Source organism: Hyperoodon ampullatus (assembly GCF_949752795.1).
Source record: "Hyperoodon ampullatus genome assembly, chromosome: 2".
Taxonomy (NCBI): Eukaryota; Metazoa; Chordata; class Mammalia; order Artiodactyla; family Ziphiidae; genus Hyperoodon; species Hyperoodon ampullatus.
Window position 1 is genome coordinate 4454274 of NC_136915.1, and position 20606 is coordinate 4474879.

At 56.9% G+C, this 20606-nt stretch overlaps 1 protein-coding gene across 1 annotated transcript in view; it reads right to left on the reverse strand.

Moving 5' to 3' along the window:
- Window positions 1-20606, reverse strand: part of ACOT7 (acyl-CoA thioesterase 7) — a gene marked incomplete at its 5' end in the record, with an annotated part of 94414 nt that overhangs the window by 44274 nt on the left and 29534 nt on the right. Inside the window, 3 exons of the mRNA XM_079697964.1 lie at window positions 7000-7086; window positions 14371-14485; window positions 19983-20074. Of these exons, the coding sequence (XP_079554090.1) occupies window positions 7000-7086; window positions 14371-14485; window positions 19983-20074 (294 nt within the window). The remainder of the gene's footprint in view (window positions 1-6999; window positions 7087-14370; window positions 14486-19982; window positions 20075-20606) is intronic.

Sequence of the window (20606 nt, forward strand, 5' to 3'; positions counted from 1 at the left end):
GTCCCCAGCTGCTCAGGGGACCAGTGCGGGCAGGAGCAAACCAGTTCCGGGATGGGTGTCAGCAGGTTCTTTGAGCGGGGAGGCAGGAAGCTCACGGGCAGCTCACAGCGCCTGGGGCTTCAGGGCTGTAACCAGACCCCAGCTCCCGCCCTTCCATCCAGATGGACAGGAAGCTGCTCTCTGGAGCCTTCGCGGCAGAGAACGGTATTTTCAGAAACAAGGATTCTTGGAAAGTGAGAACTGGAAGGAACGGGGGCCATCGCCTAACACAACTCAGCCTCACGATGAAGAAACGGAGGCCCACACCAGCCTTCACGCCCTCATCTCTTGACCCCATGAGACCAGAAGCTCCTCGAAAGGAGGAAACACGCCTTCCTGGCCTCCTTGCCTCCTCCCCGGCCAGAGGTTTGACACCCACTCCAGCACGCAGCAGGGGCTCCAACGAAACGAGGTCGCAGAGCTGGAGAGGAGCATCTGTGCCTCCTTCTGCGTTTTTCCGTGAAATCGGTTCCCCCTCCAGGTGTAGAGGACCGCTTTTCCATAACTGCCCCACGAAACCCGAGCAGACACGAGCGTCTGTGCAGGGGTCGCACGCCTCGCCTCGCCTCGCCTCCCAGACCTCCTTCGCTTGGCAGGGGCTCCTCTCGGCCCGCGTGTCCCCTGCCACCCCGGGGCTGCCGCTTCTGCCTCCCTCTCTTCCTTCAGGTCCCGCGAGGTCCCCCGACCTCGGGATCCTGGGGCAGCCGTGTGTGTCCCCTTGGCGGCTGGACGCTCGTGTGCAGGACGTGTTGCAGGAGCCCTTCTGTCTCTGGACGTCTCGGGTGGGGCAGTGGCTGCGACCCTGAGCCCCACACGGGGCTGGCACACGGGAGGGGCTGCCAGACGCTCACCAAGTCAGGGGCCGTCGTCACGCGTGCTCTGGGGGGCTGGGGGGCTGACCTGCTGTTGCCCCCGTCAGTTCTGGGCCCCTCTGACCACTCAGGGACCGTCCTCTCTCTCTCATCTTCACTCTCTCTGATCCCTTCACTCAGCACGTGGCCTGTCTACACCGCAGGGAAGGGATCCGTCCAGGCCCGGGGAGCGAGCAGGCCAGGGTGGGGGCCGTTTTACAGGGGTTGGTCAGGAAAGCCCTCTCCTTTTCTCCAGAGACCTGAAGACAGAGGGATCTGCGCAGCTGTTTGGGGACCACAACCCAGGCAGAGGGAAGAGCAGGCGGATGGCCCGCAGGTGGAGGTGTCCCCCCGCCACCGCGTCCCGGGAACCCGAGGGGCAGAGCCCGGGAGCTGACACGGTGGGGCGGGAGGCGTGTGGGGAGACGGGTCCTGCAGGCCTTGTGAGCGGAGAAGCGGCCCGAGCGGAAGGCTGGGCTTCTACCTGGAGTCAGACGGGAGCCAGCGAGGGGGCCGAGCAGGCCCGGCTTGAGCTGCCTTTGGCTCTGAGTGGACCAGGGAGGCTGATGGGCTGCTCCTGGTCGCGGAACTCGGACCAGGTGTGAGGCCATTTGCACGGTGACGTGCATGTCCCGGAGCCGATGGTGGAGGTGGCGAGAAGTCAGGTTTTGACGTTTTGAACATAGAGCCCGAAGGACTGGCGGACAGATGAGACAGAGAACCTTGAAGAGAGACCGAGTCCCGGAGGGCCGCAGGGCTTCTGGCTCAACAAGCAGAAGGGTGGCCTGGCCGCCACCACAGAGGGAGCAGTGGAGCTCCGTGCCGGACATCAAGCCGGAAAGGCCCGTCCCGAAGAAGCAGCTAGAGTCAGGAGCCGCTGGCCTAGGCTGGCGTGAGACACAGGAGTCCCAGCGGGGATGGTGGGGGGGAGTGCAGGGGTGAGGATGGGGCCCCGGGTTCCCGATGCCGGGCAGGACAGGAAGGAAGGCGGAATGGCACAGGGACTGAAGGGGTGGCAGCGGGCGGAGGAGAGCAGGGAAGGGGGATCCTGGGCCTTGGGAGGGAGGTGGCAAGGTGGAGGGCAGCCGGCTGAACTGTGAGGGCCAGACCCGCCCACCGGCTTTGGCAACGGCAGGTCAGAAATGACCTTGACAGGAGGCACGGGTTGGCGCAGGCTCCAGGGAGGACCACGAGAGGGACTGGACTCGGGGGACGGGAGGGATGGAGTGCAGACACCCCAGGGCGCCGAGCAGAAAGCGCCGGTGCTGGGGGTGGGGAGAGGGAGTCAGGCAGACAGACACGCGTCCCCTGCAGGAGCGCGCGCACCACAGGGCGCTGGGAAGCACGGGGCAGCCTGTCCTACGAGTGGGCCCAACCCGGCAGCTCAGCCTGAGGACATGGGAGCCACGTGCCCAGTTGGATTTACGGCCCGTGATTCTGACAGAGAAAAGCTGCCAATGGCTCAGGACATGGCCACCGGGCAGCGTCAACTCAAACCGTCTTTCCAGAAGACTTCTTTCATTCACTCAGTGGCCGTTCACCGAGCTCCTTCTCTGCAGAGCACCATGGGAGACAGGCAAGGGACACGGGGACCTCCAGGGGACGAGCGCCTGAGAAAGCCACAGCCAGCACGGGGGGCAGGACGAGAGAGGCCGAGGCGCGGCGGGGGGCGAAGGGCGCGCCGCTGCCTGGGAGGGCGGGGCTCAGGGAGCCCCAGGAGGGCGCGGGACTTGGGCTGGGCAGGCGGACGGCGCCAGGTGGGACGACCAGGGTGAACAAAGACACCGAGGCAGGAGAGCAAGAGGCGCGTGAGGGGAAGATAGGCACAGGCTGAGTGCAGGGAGCCGGGAGCCGCGAGGCAGCAGGGGCCCAAGGCTAAGAGCCACGCACGCCGCGGGCAGAGCTGGGGTGCCCCCATCTCCGGGGGCTCCCCTCTCTGATCCGGCCCTCACGGCCAGATGGGTCTTGTCAAAGCACAGCGGTCCCGGCTTTGGGGAGCACGCTTCCTTTCACATCCGGCCAGTTGTGGCAGCAACACCCCCTCTCGGGCCGGGAAACCCACGTGGAAACAGCCGACAGAGGGCCGGGCGAGGAGAGCCCCCCAGGAAAGAAATCAGAGCAAAGGACATCTCAGGAACCAACACGGGAGAAGGGAACGCCGTCTTCAAGAAGATGAATCAAAGGCGCAGACACAAAACCAACGCCCCCTTTTCATCAAATTATGAAAAAGTCATGTTTCATGAGCCGAGTTAAAATTCACTGACACAAAACACACCTTAGAAAACAAACAGACCTGCAAACAAAAACAATAAAAAGCAGTTTTTCTATTTCAGGCAAGCCTTTTTTATTATTATTCATTTTATATGCTGCTACCTTACTGAATTTTTAATTCTTTGAGTTACTTTTATCACTGAATCTCTTGGGTTCTCCAGGTATGTTACTGCGCCATCTGCAAAGCCAGATAGCTTTACTTCTTTTCTGCCACTTCCTGTGCCTTTATTTTTTTCCTCCTGTTTTACTGCAGTGGCTAAAATCTCCCAAACAACGTTAACTAGGGTCCCTTGCCTTTACTTGTGACCTCGGGGGACGGTCCTCCGAGCTCCCCTCTGAGTAACATGCTCGCTCTAGGGCTTTTATCATGTTCGGGAAGTAAAATCAATTCCTACTCCGAGTGTTTTCATCAAGGATGGGTGTGCGGGTGAGTTTATAAAAAGGTCTTGACTGTGACAAGAACCTGAACACCCCCACAGATAGCTGCTGGGTCACCCCTTTCAGCCGACCATGGGGGAGGGGAGAGCAGAGGGGAAACGGCCTTTTCTGGGCTGAGATCCCAGAACTACCAAGAGGAGAAAGAGAGGACTGCACATGGATTCACGCAGGACTCAGAAGGCAGAAGCCAAAAGCCTGGCCAGCGCTTCTGCACAGAGGCCCTGAAATCCAGAACCACGGAGACGCAGCCAGCCCGCCTTCCCACAGAGCAAAACGAGCGTCCTCTGCTCACTCCCTGCGTCTTTTCTATCCCCTCGATGAATTATCGGAGGCTCTGTCCCTGCAGCCAGGAAAGGAGGGAAGACCCAGCATCTGACAGGAGGCCTGGATTCCACCTGTGATTTCCAACCCTTCCTACTACATCTCTCACCAGTTCAGCGTTGCCAAGATCTGTATGTGTGTGTGTGTTTTTAAGTGGCAGGAGCCAGTCCTCAGGATGAAGGCCATGTGTGAAAATCACAGAAAATAGGGCTTCCCTGGTGGCGCAGTGGTTGAGAGTCCGCCTGCCGATGCAGGGGACACGGGTTCATGCCCCGGTCTGGGAAGATCCCACATGCAGCGGAGCGGCTGGGCCCGTGAGCCATGGCCGCTGAGCCTGCGCGTCCGGAGTCTGTGCTCCGCAACGGAAGAGGCCACAACAGTGAGAGGCCCGCGTACCACAAAGAAAAACAAAAACAAACAAACAAACAAAAAAACAGTGAGAGGCCTGCGTACCGCAAAAAAAAATAAAAATAAAAAAATAAATCAGAGAAAATAGGACGGGGAGGAGGTTTTCAAAGACCCATACGCAGTGCAGAATTACTGAATACAAGCCAAATTAGCATCCATCTCAGTTCACCGTTTCCTCCCGCGATTGGCATCTACTGAATTACAGTTTACAGGAGACTTTCATTCAAATGACTTAGACACCATTCTTGCCGACAGTATTCTCTCTATAGGAAAATACACAGTGCTCAGTGTTTTCAGTATGGTATTTATTTTGTTCCTTCACGCCTAGTGAGTTATGAGGCACTGTAAGAAGTGATTAGGTTTGGTAAAATTATTAGGCATGGTTTTTAAATCATGAGCACAAAACCCCTACTAAAATAGGCACTAAATATTGTAAAGCCATTGTAAACACTTCTTTAACACACGTTAAAAAACGCGCTTGTACTTGAGAATGGACTTGAGGATATGGGGAGGGTGAAGGGTAAGCTGTGACAAAGCGAAAGAGAGGCATGGACATATATACACTACCAAACGTAAGGCAGATAGATAGTGGGAAGCAGCCGCAGAGCAGAGGGAGATCAGCTCGGTGCTTTGTGACCACCTGGAGGGGTGGGATGGGGAGGGTGGGAGGGAGGGAGACGCAATAGGGAAGGGATGTGGGAACAGATGTGTATGTATGACTGATTCACTTTGTTATAAAGCAGAAACTAATAAATAAAAAAAAAAAAAAAAAAAAAAAAACGCGCTTGTTTTAAATGCAGCCGCACAGGCTCCGTAAGAGAGCACAATGTGCTGTAGGTTTCTAGGGGATTCCAACAATTCCCTCGCTTCCTGCATTTCACGGACGCCTCTCAGCATGTGAGGAAAGATCGGACTGAAGAGTATAAACTTTTTGCCAAGGAGACAGTGATGATGGAAATGCCACATATAGTGAACTTCCAACATCTGGATGAAATAAGCAAAAATTCTAGCATAGAGTTTCACAAATTTCAGGTAGAGCGGAGCTCTATGAGGCTCAAAGACAGTTCTTAGCAGTTACAGAAGCCCGGCCTTTGGCTGGCAAGGGCTGGCGAAGAACAAGAAGGCTGGTAAGGCCATGGCTGCTCTCAGAGAAGAAAGATACTCTGATTGTCACAACATTCACGGGGCTGGAAAGCACCCTTTGTTGTAAAGTAGAGCTTCCCTTAGGTAGGACTAAGTTAATCATATCTAAGGGCAGCGCGAGCAGTGTTTAGTTGAAAGAGGAAAATAATCATGAAATTGAAAAAAGAAATACACAGAAGAGGATTAGTTAAAAAAAGAAACAAACTTGAAAAATATATCTCAGGGGCTTCCCTGGTGGCGCAGTGGTTGAGAGTCCACCTGCCGATGCAGGGGACGCGAGTTCGTGCCCCGGTCCGGGAAGATCCCACATGCCGCGGAGCAGCTGGGCCCGTGAGCCATGGCCGCTGGGCCTGTGCGTCCGCAGCCTGTGCTCCGCAACGGGAGAGGCCACAGAGTGAGAGGCCTGCGTACCGCAAAAAAATAAATAAATAAATCTCAGATCAGGGCCCATTCTCTGATTCTGACAGGTCCAGGGCCCCTCATCCCAAGCTTTTCAACCCAAGCCTGACCTGTGCCTCTTGTTCACGGAACAAGCTTCTGCAAAGCACCTCTCTGGCTCTGTGTGAAGCCCTGGAGCCAACACAAAGAATAAGACTGAGCCCTGCTCCTGAGGCATCCCCTGGTAGAAGTATCAATGTAATCCTGACAGAGTGGTACCACTGGAACTGGGTTTTGAAGGATCAATAGGAGTTTTCAAGAGTGGAGAAGAAAGGAGAACTTGGCATTCCAGGCCACTGGAAATGAAGAGTGCAGACGAACAGCATGTGCAAGTGCCAGTCATGCCTGGGGGACGATGAATTGCTCGGTACCCCCAGAGGAGCGGTGCCCAGACTCCACCACCCACACAACTTCTGCTAACATCTACACCACTTAACAACATTTCCCCTTATGTTTTTCTTTAAACCGACTTGTTTTTTAAAGTTTACTTTGATCTGATCTGAGATGATAATCTCCATTAAATTATGGGTTTGATGTGCTACTTATATTTTCCCTAAATCACACAAAAAAATAATTACACACTGTTAAAGTAAAAAGTGTCCCTCTGTGAGCCTGGAGCTAAGTCCTCTTGTGTTCCAGCCGTGGTTCCCAAGCTGGGAACTTCAAGGCCTGTATTGTCTGAGGTGGAATCTGATTAAAGACAGAAATGCATGCAAACGCCAGAGGCAAAAACATACTGAATTAAGCCCTCTTTCTTAGCAGGTCACACTGTCACTCCCTGGTGACTTCACTGTCCCCCAATAGGCCCTTCCCTGACCCACGGGCAGCCACTAAACATCTCGTGGCCATGAGCTCCCAGGGCTGCGTCTGACCCTCCCTTAGAACAGTCACCCATCTGACTTTCATTCCCAATTTTGAAAACAGGCGCCGACAGTATTTCAGCAATTTATTATGCAACCTCTTAAAAGTCTAAATTTACACTTCATTAAACACAAGAGCCTAAACTGGGTCAGATGGCAGCATGGCCTCCTGGGGGGATTAACAAGGAACCAGGAGTAGGAAGGGGACAGAGAGAGTCTCTGGTCCTTACCTCCGTGCACAAAGCCGTGCAGGGTGCAGTCGGAAGGCCCCACCAGGTGGATCAAGCTGGACTGGCTGTAGCTGACTGTGTTCGGCTCTGGAATCACAAAGGAGAGAGATTAGGCCACGGGACCGATCGATTCCCACGGCCAAAGGGCCCAACAGTGGCGACAGTGCCCTGATGCTCGCGTGGTCACCGAAGGCTTCCCACTGTCATCACCTTAGGTAGGATTTCTCTAAGGAAAACCGTGGTCTCAACACGCTCCAGCCCGTGAGGGGGGAGGCTTTCGAGGATTAATTAGCCACTCTGCTAGTGGGTCACGACGCTACTCCCTGGGGACACCAGTGTCCCCAGCGAGGCCCTGCCCTGACTCCAGAGCAGCCACTGAACACCTCCTGCCTATAAGCCCCCAGGGTTGGTGTGACCCTCGGTTAGGAGACAGTCACCCATCTGACTTTCATTCTCAAGTTTGTAAACAGGCACGGACAATATTTTAGCAATTTATTATGCAACTTCTCAAAAGTTTAAATTTCGACTTCATTAAACACAACGGTAGGTGGAGACACGGAACTGGACAGAGATGCCATAGACATGCATCCCTAGACCTCACCCTGGGACTCCTGCCAGCCCTCCGTCCCGACCCGGCCCCGGAGACACAGCACCGAAAGGTGTGCTGGCCTTTCCTCCAGTGTCCCCCGTTCATCTTCCCAGAGGAGCAAGTCTCTGGGGGCATCCCTCACCCACGCGGCACTGCTGCTGCTGAAATATCTGTAAGAGGCTGCACTTCAAAAAAAAGATGCAATAAAGCCCCGTCTCCAGAAATCGATACTATCCCTCGACACAGACTCTTCCAACGGGGTGGGCAACACCCACGCAGGGTCTTCTGAGCAGACCCCACTGCTGTGCCTGCTTCCACCTTCCCAAAGCCTTCTGGGAGGGATGACGCCCATTTGTTTCCTGCCCGGACAGCTGGTGCTCAGAAAGGGTGGCCCCTTCCTGCCCCAGCAAGACCAAGCTGCCGAGGAAGCCAGCCTGCCGGGCCCCCGAACGGCTGGGACACCCTGCAGGTGAAGAAAGGTCCTTCCTGTATTTGGCGGTAGACAGAAAAGTCTGTGCAGGAAGTAACGCGGCTCAGGAGCCAGGAGGGGCGCCAACCCAGAGGTCGGGGCCTGGGTCTCTTAAGCGTTGACAGTTGCCTCCGAGACTTTCTCTGATGCTCCTCCACGTGGGATCTCAGACTGTGCGTTGCCTGAAGGGGTCACGAAGCGGGAAGAACTGGAGTTCCGGTGAGCTGGGGCCTTAAGGATTGACTTCCAAACTCAAGATATTTTCTATTTGTTCTCAAACCTCACGGCTTAGAGAGATTTAGACTCAAGTTTTGAGCTCATGTGTGAAGTGCCTTCCGCTCTGAGAGGTCCCTACGGGAAGGACTCAAGCATCTCGGGATGCTCCCAGCCGGAAGGGCCCTCGGCTGTGTCAGAAGCAATGAAGTGGCTCCAGCCTGGGGTGCGGGGTGGGATGGGGGAAGGGGTCTCTCATTATCATCCACAGTCAGTTCCAACCTCCGGGGGTTCTGGCGACCGGCCTGCTTCCCTGGCTCAGTGTGACTGGCAGAGGTGGGCGCCAGCCACCACGGGAGGTCCCAGCTCCTGCCTCGGGTGACCCCTCAAGCCGGGGACGTCACGGCGTCAGGAGCTGGAGGTCAGCAGCCAAGTGCAGAACTCCGTCCCAAGAAGCCAGTCTGAGGACTCGGCCATCCAGCCCACCCACCCGCATGTGGGCCCCGCGGCAGCAGGTGTGCGAGGATGCTATCTAAAACCAGCCAACAGATGACACGGACAACCCCAAAGGCTCTGGGAGGGGAGCTCCAGGGTCCCCTGGCATTCCCGGGGGCTTCAGTCAGTGCAGACGACCGGAGGGAGGAGATGCCTCCTCTCGCAGCTGCCTCCCAGGCCCCGGGGCGTCCAGAATGGCCTGGACCATCCAAGACCAGGCTGGGCCTTGGGTAACGTCGCCGGACCCGCTGCGCGGGATGAGCAGGGAGGCTCTGAGAAGGTGTCCAGAGCTCTGCCCTGCCCGGTTCCTAACTTCACTCCAAGGGGAGAAGACGCACCCGAAACCCTCCTCGTGCTCAGGAAGTGCGGGTAACAGCCCCGGCCGGTCAGGGTGCACCCAGGGCCACGCCTACTGTGGCCTCGGGGCTTCAGATGGCCTGGGGAGACGGGGTGCGGGGCACAGCCCAAGGGCCACAGAGGATGCCAGCGAAGTCCCTCTGCCACCACAGCCATCAGAGAAACACTCCAGGCCAGCGCTGCCAGCCCACGACACCCCTGATCTCCAAGGACTGTCTCCCTTGGGCCTCTCTCTTCAAAGAATAAAAAGGCCCCGAAAGCCACGGGGTGCCCTACTATGCTTTCTTTGCTTTGGGTCCCACTCATAAAAGACATCAAAGTAGCTATTTTACAGCATGAATGGAAATGAAAAGCCTCAAGTTTGGCTGCTCTCAGGAACTGCTCTGACCAGCTAAGAGGTTTGTGTGTGCACAATGACAAAAGAATTTTTTAAAATTTCAAACAATGGAAATAGCATACAAAAATCTTTGTCATGTCAACTATCTACTTATTCAAATGACAAGCCACTTGAAATGACTATAACAACCTAGTCAAAGAGATGCCCCCCACTGTTCTGCAGTCACGTTTAAAACATCAATTAAGCTGCGTCTAATGATTTAGTGTTCTTGGAACTGGCACTGATGAGCTTTCAACGAGAGAAAACACCAACATTCTGGTGGGAAAAAAAAAAATACACCCACACACCCAACACCCAGGTCCTCCTTCTCTGGGCCGTGGCCTGTAACTCATGGGGCTCTGCAGGATGGGACCTTTCCCCTGTTCTTCACGTCCTGTTTCTTAGGGCAACTACAGGGAAATGTGAAGAGGATCTTCGAAGTTCAAGGTCAAGGCACAGACATCTGGGGGTTATCCGTGATCGCTGCCAGTGCTGCCTTAACAAATAGATGGTGGGGCTGGACAGGATTCCAGGTCGCTGTCCGTGAGGGTGAGGTGTACCACGTGTGACCAGAAGGCAGGACTGGGCAGCCCCTCTCCTCACCCTCCCCCGTGCGCGGCTGGACCACGTTTCCCCGCCTCCGCTGCACGGCGGCTCTGCTGCCACAGGAGAGTGAGTGGAAGTGCTGCATCCAGGCCCAAGCCGTCAAAACCCCCGAGAGGTGAGCCTCCCTGCTCTTTCCCCTCCGGAGGTGCCCCGAGAGCTACCTGATAAAAGGTGCAGAGCTACAAGACCAAAGGGCCTGAATCCCGAGTCCCCACCTCCTGGAGGAGCTCCCCAGATCAGGAGTTTACAGGAAATAAACCTCTACTGAGTTAGGAGCTAGGATTTTAGAGTGTAAGCAGCTACAATGACCTTGACTAATGCAGCGCCTAATCTTTGAACCTGCCATTTCAAAATGAGGTCCAGAACCTGAGTTAGGTCCCCGGGGCAGCCAGAGACGAGCACAGAACTCCCTCTTCCGTGCTTGCAGCCGACGAACCTGAGGCACAGAAGGGCTAAGTCCCCATGGCGCAGAGCTGGTATCCAAGCCCAGAGGTCCGGCTCCAGACCCTGTATTCCTCCTCCTGCCTCCCCCCACCCCCAGGTCAAGTGCTGCTGGGAGCGGGGTGACGGGGCCTGGCCAGACCCTGGGGAGAAGGCTCTCCCACCCAGCGCAAGCCCCTAATGGGCACCAAGCACTCTTAGGGAAGGCTCAGGGCTGATCAGCCTGCGGGGGTAGCCGGCCACTGGCTGACCTCAGTGAGGCAGGGTCCAGGGCCTTAGCAGGAATGAGGGGCGGGTGTGACTCACCAAGACCCCGGCTGTCCCGGTAGCGGGGACCGGACTTAGAGGTGAACACTGCTTCAAACACAAAGGCCGGGGAAGAGGCAGGGCTGGTTTTTTAAGATTTATTATTTATTTATTTATTTTATTTACTTTTGGCTGCGTCGGGTCTTAGCTGCAGCACGCAGGACCTTCGTTGAGGCATGCGGGCTCTTCGTTGTGGTGCGCGGGCTTCTCTCTAGTTGTGGCGTGCGGGTTTTCTCTTCTCTAGTTAACGGCACGCGGGTCCAAGAGCGCGTGGGCTCTGTAGTTTACGGACGCGGGCCCTAGTTGAGGCGCGCGAGCTCAGTAGTTGTGGCGCGTGGGCTTAGTTTCCCCGTGGCATGTCGGATCTTAGTTCCCTGACCAGGGATCAAACCTGCGTCCCCTGCATTGGAAGGCGGATTCTTTACCACTGGACCACCAGGGAAGTCCCAGGGCTGATTTTGTCATAAACCCAACAGCTGCCAGAAAGAACGGTGGGTCACGTGGCCAAATAGTCCCTACACAGTTCAAGCTGGACAACTGATGGCCATGGGTTGAAGAATTCAAGCTAATTGTATTTTGTCTCATCAGATGGAGAAAACAATAAGAAAAACTGGGCCTCTAAAGAACTCCCAGACTCTCTGAAAAGACACCTGAAAGAGGAGGTCGGCCCCTCGTGGGGATTGCTAGGCAACAGCCACAGAGGCTGAAATGTGATTCTGGTTTCGAAAGTAACAGGGAGCGGCAGGTCCAGAGGGCCTTGCAGGCGCAGGCGGTGGTAACTCTCGGGCCAAGCCTGCCTCATCAGGGCGGGGCGGGGGTCCTCCCAGGAAGGGGGAGAGTGTGAGAAGACCCCAGTGACAAGCGCACACTGCAGTATTCAAAAAGACCGGAGAATGGATATGCGACTTCCTTAAGACGTGGTTAAAAGCCAGTCCCTATTGCTGAGAAAGATGCGTTTTTATTAGGGCCAGAAAAGGAAAAACTAAAAGCTTGTAAAAATCTATCAAGAAATCTTGAGATTTAGAATGCCACTTTCCATTAATATCATTAGAGAATAACAGATCCTGAAAAATATTATGGATCAGATTTACAATCAGAGGACGGCAAACCGAAAATTATCTCATGAGTGAAGGAACTTGAACTGACTGAAAACCCTGAGTGATCTCAGTTCCCCAGGCAGGCAGTCAAAGGAGTAAAACCAGGACGAACCTCACGGCTCTCAGAGCTCAAGACTGAGCCTTCGGCCCCGGCCTCCATCCGGCGCTGGCCAGTAACCGCCCAAGGACAGGTGGGTCCAGCCCCAGAGGCCAGTCAGAGCCTCTTCCGAGCTCCCCTCTTTGGTGCTTATGGGCTGACACCGTCTCTACCTTTCCGTCTCTTACGAGTACACTGCTCGCTGGATTTGGGGCCCTCCCCATGTGTGTGGGTAACACAGGACGACCTCACCTTGAGCTCCTTAACTTGATTCCACCTGCAAAGGCCCCTTCTGCGAATAAGGTCACAGTCACAGGGCCCAGGGACTGGGCGGGGACCTGTCTTCCAGCGTGAGGAGAGCGGCCTTTGGGCCTGCTCCAGCCTCTCTCCCAGGAACATGCCCGGCACCGAGTCTGTGCCTTTCCCGAGACCTCTCGGCCCCTCCGTGTCCCTCTGCAGTCCTCCGTGCCTTTGCCTGACCTGCCTCCTGAAAGCAGAGGCTGGGCCTGAGGTCACTGCCTGATGGTGGCATGTGTCCCAGGGCCTGGATACACTTGAGTCATCACAAGAGCCCGCAGGCCTGTGGATTACCGTCTATTTACATTTTATTGTTAAAAGATACAACTTTATCAGGTTTCATCAAAACAGCAACATTCTATTTATACCGATAGGTTTTTCTTTTCTTCCTTTCTTTCTTTTTTTTTTTTTTTTTTTTTTGGTGTTTGTTGAAAATGCAGAACAGGGGACTTCCCTGGTGGTGCAGTGGTTAAGAATCCACCTGCCAGGCTTCCCTGGTGGCGCAGTGGTTGAGAGTCTGCCTGCTGGTGCAGGGGACACGGGTTCGTGCCCCGGTCCGGGAGGATCCCACATGCCGCGGAGCCACTAAGCCCGTGCGCCACAACTACTGAGCCTGCGCTCTAGAGCCTGCGAGCCACAACTACTGAGCCCGCATGCCACAACTACTGAAGCCCGCATGCCTAGAGCCCGTGCTCTGCAACAAGAGAAGCCACCGCAGTGAGAAGCCCGCACACCACGACAAAGAGTAAGCCCCCGCTGGCCGCAACTAGAGAAAGCCCGCGTGCATCAGCGAAGACCCAATGCAGCCAAAAATAAATAAATAAAATAAATAAAAAAGCAGAACAGTAAAGACACCAACCTCCAGTGCCCTGGCCTTCACTGTGGGCAGGTGAGGGTGGAACTCAGGAAGGATGAGCATGAGGGGAGCCCTACACAAGCTGCACAGACACTGCCAGAGGCGTCAAGCGCACCCCCGATAAACGACAGAATCCGAAACCCAGAAAGTCCTGTCCTAGTCTGCACGCCTGCGAGGTGTTCACCAGTCCCGGCCCCCTACACCCACCCTGATGCCAAAGGTGAGCTGCAGCCAGGAAGGCAGGCGGGCGGGCAGGCAGAGCTTCTCCAGCCCCCGCGCTAGAGCTCACCGCGCTCCTCCTTAGCGGAAAGGGGGCAGAGCCCAGGGCACACGGAGCCGCAGAGGGACGCCCTGGGGCCAGTGCTCAGACGGCCGTCCAGGACAGATCAGGAGCCACAGCACCCGCGTGCAGGGCCCCTGAGGAGTCGCTCCGGGACCCAGCATGGAACGTGGACACTCATCACAGGAGCCCGGCTAACATGGGGAGGTTGAGGGTGTGCAGCCCGCTCTCCACACGGTAAGACGTGGTCACTGTGTGTGCAGAGGAGGGTGATGGGCGTCACCAGGCCCCGAGGCCCCCAGGCCCAGCCCTGCACGGTGTTCTGGCAGGGACTCGGGAACCTTCCCTCACCTACTTGGGCTGTGGAGGTGCGTCCTGTTAAAGCCGACAGCCCAGACTTACAGGCACAAGGATGAAGACTGGAACGCAGCAGCCCCCGCGGCCAGCCGGGCACTCAGTGTCCGTCTAACTTGAGGCCGCGTCTGGGCGGCGGGCCAGGGAACAACAATGTGGGAAACGCTGCTGCCATTCTGTCTTTTTTATGAGCTGGAAATCCCGTCCAGAACACACTCTTGGGCGAACCTGGGGGACAAATTCTCCGTGGCCAGGCGTGTGTCCCTCTGCCTGGGCAGCGGGGCCTCTCCCCACGGGGCCCTCCAGGTCAGCGCGCTACGGGAGCAGGCGCACCGAGGCCTGCGGGGTTGTCCCCCCATCCCCATGGTCGGCTGTGCGACTGGGAAGGGGCTTGCAAGGTGCAGGGCCAAGGGGACAGTGCTCCCGGGACCCCAGAGCCTGTCTCAGGAGACAGCGCCAGGGGAAGCACCGGCCCAGGAAGAGGACGCTCGTGAAGTGGCCGCGCTGCCTCGGCCCCAGCCCACACCCCAGCTCCTACCTGGGTTCAGGACGGGCTGGACGATGTCCCCGTTCCGCCACGTGGTCTCCATGCGCTCCAGCTTCTGGGCCTCGTAGCGCTTGCGGCCCTCCTCCTCCTGCCCCTGCCGGGAGTACTGCGGGGGGCACGGGAGAGGGTCAGGTCCGGCCCCCAGACTCGGCTGCTGTGTGCACTGCCTTTCTGTGACTGGAACTATCTATTCTTTCTCTGATAGTATATGTTTAACATAAATAACGAAGACACAGAGAAGGGGAAAATATCATGTATTCTTCCCCCTGCAAGAGTGCCTGGGTCAAATGTTTGCGTTACGTCCTCCCTAGAACTATTTTCATGCCCGTGTATAAATAAAAGGTTCTGCCATGCTGTATGTGAAGTTCAAAGTCATGGTATTTCCTCCTCTCACTGTATTCTCCTACCATAATAATTTATGTGATGGATCCATCATATCTGGGCCTTTAGTTTGCTCCCAATTTTTCTCCATTAAAACAATATCAGGGGGCTTCCCTGGTGGCGCAGTGGTTGCGAGTCCGCCTGCCGAGGCAGGGGACGCGGGTTCGTGCCCCGGTCCGGGAGGATCCCACATGCCGCGGAGCGGCTGGGCCCGTGAGCCATGGCCGCTGGGCCTGCGCGTCCGGAGCCTGTGCTCTGCAACGGGAGAGGCCACAGCAGTGAGAGGCCCGCGTACCGCAAAAAAAAAAAAAAAAAAAAAAACAGTATCAGGGACTTCCCTGGTGGCGCAGTCATTAAGACTCCGCCTGCCAATGCAGGGGACACGGGTTCGAGCCCTGGTCCGGGAAGATCCCACATGCCACGGAGCAACTAAGCCCGTGCGCCACAACGACTGAGCCTGCGCTCTAGAGCCCGCGAGCCACAACTACTGAGCCTGCGCGCTGCAACTACTAAAGCCCACGCGCCTAGAGCCCGTGCTTCGCAACAAGAGAAACCACCGCAATGAGAAGCCCGTGCACCGCAACGAAGAGTAGCCCCCGCTCGCCGCAACTAGAGAAAGCCCGTGCCCAGCAACAAAGACCCAATGCAGCCAAAAATAAATACATAAATAAATGTATATAAAACAGAAATCATACTGACAATCTCAGCCACTTACCATGTTATACCTACCCCATTCCTTCCTGGGATTCTTTCCTGGACATAGAACTAGAGAGTCAGGGAGCCCCAGGAAGGCTGCACCCCCTCCCCCACAAACAGGGAGAGGAGGGAAGAGGTCCCCGTGTGCCCCTGGCACTGGGCAGCCTCACTCTGCTGACTCCTGGCCAGCTGACACCCGCCAAAGCTAAAACAGCCCCCCTGAAGCTTTCCTAACGGATCACGGGGGTTCTGACCCAAGAAGTTAAAAATAAAGGTGACAGTCAAGGTTGGCACGACGGAGAATGCTGGGCCCTCTGGTGCCCACCGTCCTGGGGCCCAGTGTAGGGAACACCCCCTACCCTGGGGTCCATCAGACAGGCCCGGGGTCCACAGGTGCCCTGACCGGCCCCACCCTCCCTGCTGACCCCTGCCCGGCCACTCCCCTTCTGATGGGCTCTGACTGCCGCCCATCCATCCACTCTGCCTGCATCTCCCGCTGAGCCTGCGGAACAGCCGCCAGGCTCAGGGCCCCGTGTGCTCCTCTCTGCCCCCTGCAATTTCAGACCTTCTTCCAAAAGCCGCCTTTAAACATCTTGCTTTTCCTGCTCGTGGCTCTCCTCCAAAACTGCCCAGGTCTGAACACATTCCGTGGCTTAATTACCATTAGCTTGGGCTTGCGACCCCGTCTCTAAAGGAGGCTGTGAAAGGAGCTGAGCGGTTTGTTCAAAAGAAACGAAGCATGGTGAGTATTCAAGTCGCCGTGGACAGTTAGCCTCTTCCTCCATAAACAGACGGTTCCCCCACGTCCCACCACACAGAGCAATGCCTCTAAGAGTAGAGTTTGTGCTGTGCCTTTCTAGTAAAACTCAAGGATGTCTTACGTGTCCTCAAGAAATGCCTTTTAAAGAGATTTTTAACAAACGAGCCAACCTCCCCAGTCTAATAGATCCTCATGTCCAGCACACTCCTCAGACCTCTGCAGTCACACGGGGACCGATGAGGGCCCCGGTCCTGACACGGGCGACGAGGACCAAGAAAACGCAGCCTGTTCACAAACAAACGCCTCCTGCTGGCTTTAAATCTGGGGACATCACGAGAACCTCCTGATGATGGGCTGGCACCCAACTCTCACCCCCAAGGACTCATCAAACTCAGCTGTTTTGAAGCAGGAGCCAGCTCGGCTCAAACGTACAAGGCAACAGTCAGTGCGAGCCTTTTAACTCAAGCTCATGTTTAGACACCGATAAAAACCAGTGTCCACTCTCCAATGGCCCCCAGCCTCTCGGGGGCCACAGCTGTCCCCAGCCACCGCAGGGGTCTCTTTTTCCATCACAGGGCCACTGAGGTCGCTGTTCCCTGGGGGAAGAGGTGGAGCAAAGTGACGAAGTCCTCACTGAATGACACTGCAGGGGGGAGGTGGGCTTCCCCCGGGGAGACGCACACATGTGGTCGGTCCACACACGCACATGTATGTGTGACAGTGGGGATGTGTGTGTGTGTGTGTGAGATGCATGTTCTGTGTGTGAGATATCTATGTACATGTACGTGTGAGATATACGTATGATCAGCCTGTAATATATGTGCATGTGTGAGACGTGTGTAAGATACACACGTAGACAGAGAGACGTATGTTTTCCTAATAAATGACCGCTACCTGTGAAGGGTCGGCAGGGGGATGCTGGCAGGACATAAGGAAGTCTGAAGGTCGAGCTACCAGCGCCTGAGCGTAAACGCCCACGAGGGCCAGACCCGAGCTTTCCAGGACCGTCGCATGAGGACTCGGCTGGGCCGTGCCAATGCAAAGAGCAGAATGAAACATTTCAAATGAAATGATGAAACGAAAACAGTTCAAATCACCTGAAGGCTTATACGTGGGCCTAGCATGTGTGGGGGGAAGAAAGTGCAAATAAACATCAGCAACGGCTGCGGCTGGGAGCCGTGTGGCCTCTCCCATCTGGAGCTCTCTCTGCGCCCGGTGGGACGCTTCCGACACTCCCCGCTACCACGGGCAGAGTGGATATTTATGTCTTACGGCTAAACAAAGGGAATGGGAAAGCTACCGGGGTCTCCACCAGGAGGTGGGAGGGAGGGCAGGGGATGAGAGGGGTGATGCAGAGAGCTGCCCCGTCCCTGCAGGGACAGCGGAGACTGACACTGCCCACCCACCCCCACTCCCCCCCACCGGCTAAAAACCCACCGGCTCTCAGCACACGGGCCCCTGAGGAGCCAGAAGGGAACAAAAGCTAATGTGTTTGGCCCAGGAATCTTCCTTCAGCAGCAACCCCTTAAGATCCACCATGTGGTGCTGAAACCAGAGATATGGCCTGCTAGAGATTTCTAGACTGTGTAGCATCTGAAAATTAAATCAGTTAAATAATGTGCCTGAGTATTTACATGCGATGTGGCTAATTTAACACCAAGTGCTTAGTGGGAAAAGATGAAAGCAGGGGTTAGCACGCTTGTAATCCCTAAAGGGAACCGTCACTGCGCCTCAGACTCACGCCTGCTTCTTGGGTTTGAAAACCCCTCAGTTAGTGCTGCTTGAAAATGATGCAGTTTCCATCTTGCCAGCAGCAGAGAGGAGAGCAGCTCCAGGAAGAATGGGGGCGGGGTGGGGGGACACAGAGAGACAGAGACGGAGAGAGAGCTGGAGGGAGGGAGAGAGAGAGAGAGAGAGAGAGAGAGAGAGAGAGAGAGAGAGAGGTGGGCTGGACTGAAGGCCAGTGCTCTGGGTTGAACAGCGTCCTGTCAAAATTCCTGTCCACGTGGGACCTGTGCATGTGACCTTTTTGAGAACTAGGGTCTGTGCAGGTGTAATTAGTTAAGACACGTGCACACGCACACAGACAGACAGACAGACAAAGACACACACACACACGGGAAGACAGCCAGATGACAAGAGAAGCAGAAGTTGGAGTGATGCAGCCACAAGCCAAGGAATGCCTGCAGGCCCCAGGAGCTGGAAGAGGCAGGAAGGATTCCCCCGCACCCAGAGCCTCCAGTGGGAGCCCAGCCCTGCCCATGCCTTGATTTTGGACTTCTGGCCTCAGAAATGGGAGAGAATGAACTCGGTTGTTTAAGCTCCCCAGACTGTGTCACAGCAGCCCCAGGAAGCTCAAACAGGTGGGAAGCGTGGGAACCATCCGGCTCACACCCTGGCCCTGAGCGCCCCTCTCTCCTCACACGTGGAGGGACAGGTGGCACCGATGCTGGCCTGGTGCTCCTGGCACTACCGCCCTGCCCTCAGGGCACCAAACCCTGGACCACCAACCCGATGCAGACCAAGGTCTAAGCACACTTCCTGTTCTGCATGGAGAGAGCTCCTGCTCCCAAGATGCTTTTTTAAAGTCTAGACTAAACAGCAGCTGGAGTCCAGCAGCTGGTCGCCCCCAGGAAACACCCCGCCGGAGCCTGGACTGCGTCCACGGAGGCCAGGCAGGGTCCCAGGTCAGACGTGAGCTGGCACAGGGAGAGGGCAGGGAACGCCCCTGGGCCGACGTCTGCAGCAGCACACGGAGCAAGCCCCCCATCGTCCCAAGTGACCCAGGGCCTCAGGAAGCTGCGCAGCGGGGAGATGGGGTGGGAAGGGCTTGCAGTGGGGGGGAGGGGACAGGGGACAGGGACCGTTCCTCCGTGTGCCCTATTCCAGGGGTCCCCAACCCCGTTAGGAGCCAGGCCGCGCAGCAGGAGGTGAGCGGCGGGTGAGCGAGCGAAGCTTCATCTGCCGCCCCCATCGCTCGCATTATCGCCTGAGCCATCCATCCACCCCCCTTCCACGGAAAAATTGTCTACCACGAAAACGGTCCCTGGTGCCAAAAAGGCTGGGGACCTTTTACTGCTCTATACAGCTCCTAACTGTCTGGTTCCCAGTTTTATGATTCTTAAAAGTTTCTTCTACAGACATCTCCCTGAGGGCAGACCCTGCTAAGCCAGGCCCCGGCCCTCTGAGAACGGCCCTCCCTCACAGGGGTTAGAGCACAGCACCAGGCCTCCGGGGGAGCCGCTCAGGCCTGTCCTCGGGACATCCAGGGCCAGGGGAGCCACACGAGGAGGAGTGGGGTGCCGTTAGGGAAGGAGCTAAATCCCTCTATCAGCCCAATGTGCCCCCTCCAAACGTCTGTCCCCTGAGCCTGCCTGCAGCGGGGCCCCCCGGAGTGAACATGGCCAAGTCTCTTCACCCAGAGATGCCTCTGTCCACAGCAAAACCAAAATCAGAGGAACCAAGGCAGGGAGCAGACGCGGCAGGGGGAGAGAGCGGGGCTGAAGCAGAGACGTCCCAGCCTGTGCCCCCAGGACTGGACGCCCGGCACAGCCCCGTCACCCACCTTCCCTCCGGCCAGGCTCCTCCGGGAGGGGTGTCCGCGGGGCCCAGGCCAGCCCCCACTGGCATTCCCAGCATGAAGGATCCCAGGAGGGACGCCCCTTCCCATTGCGCCTCCTGCTGCGGCCCCGCCCCGCCCGATGCTGCTCTCCTAGGACCCGGGCCCCTGCCGCCCACCCGGGAGAAGTGGGAGGGGCCTCCTTACCACCACCGGAGGCACCTCCAGGACCTTGTCCACGTTCTTCAGCGACAGGGGCACGTACCACAGGGTGGCCTTATTGGTCAGCTTTTTGGTACCTTCAGAGAAGACAAACACGTGAGAGATGGCTGGGAGCCGGCAGGGCGCCGGGCACAGGGCAGGCAGGGCCGATGCCACATCTGGCCCCCACCCCCAAGGCCTTCTTCAGACGCGAGGTGCACGTGTGGGCACAGACCGGGGAGAGGCGTGGCCCCCAGCCTGGGGACCCCCAACGCCAGCATGCTGCCCCCACCCTGAGGCTGCTGGAAAGACTGCAGGTCACGCGGTCTAAGCCTGGGCGGCCTGGGCCTGTCAGCTTTTTAGCACTTTCTAACTTGGAAGGCCCGCACCTGGAGGGCACCGACTCCAGGCAGGCCTCCCGGGAGCCTCTGGAGTGAGAGGGAGGGAAGGGCTGTGGGGAGGGGCAGACTGGCCACCAAGAAGAGCTCCGGCTGGACAGGAAGCAGCTCATGGACCTGAGGTGGAGGGGCAGTGGAGGCAGAGCCCATCCAGGCAGCGGGGCCACAGCCCAGAGCACAGCCGTGGGGTCGGCTCATCACAGTTCCAGCCCCCGTGGCCCCTCCCTTCCCC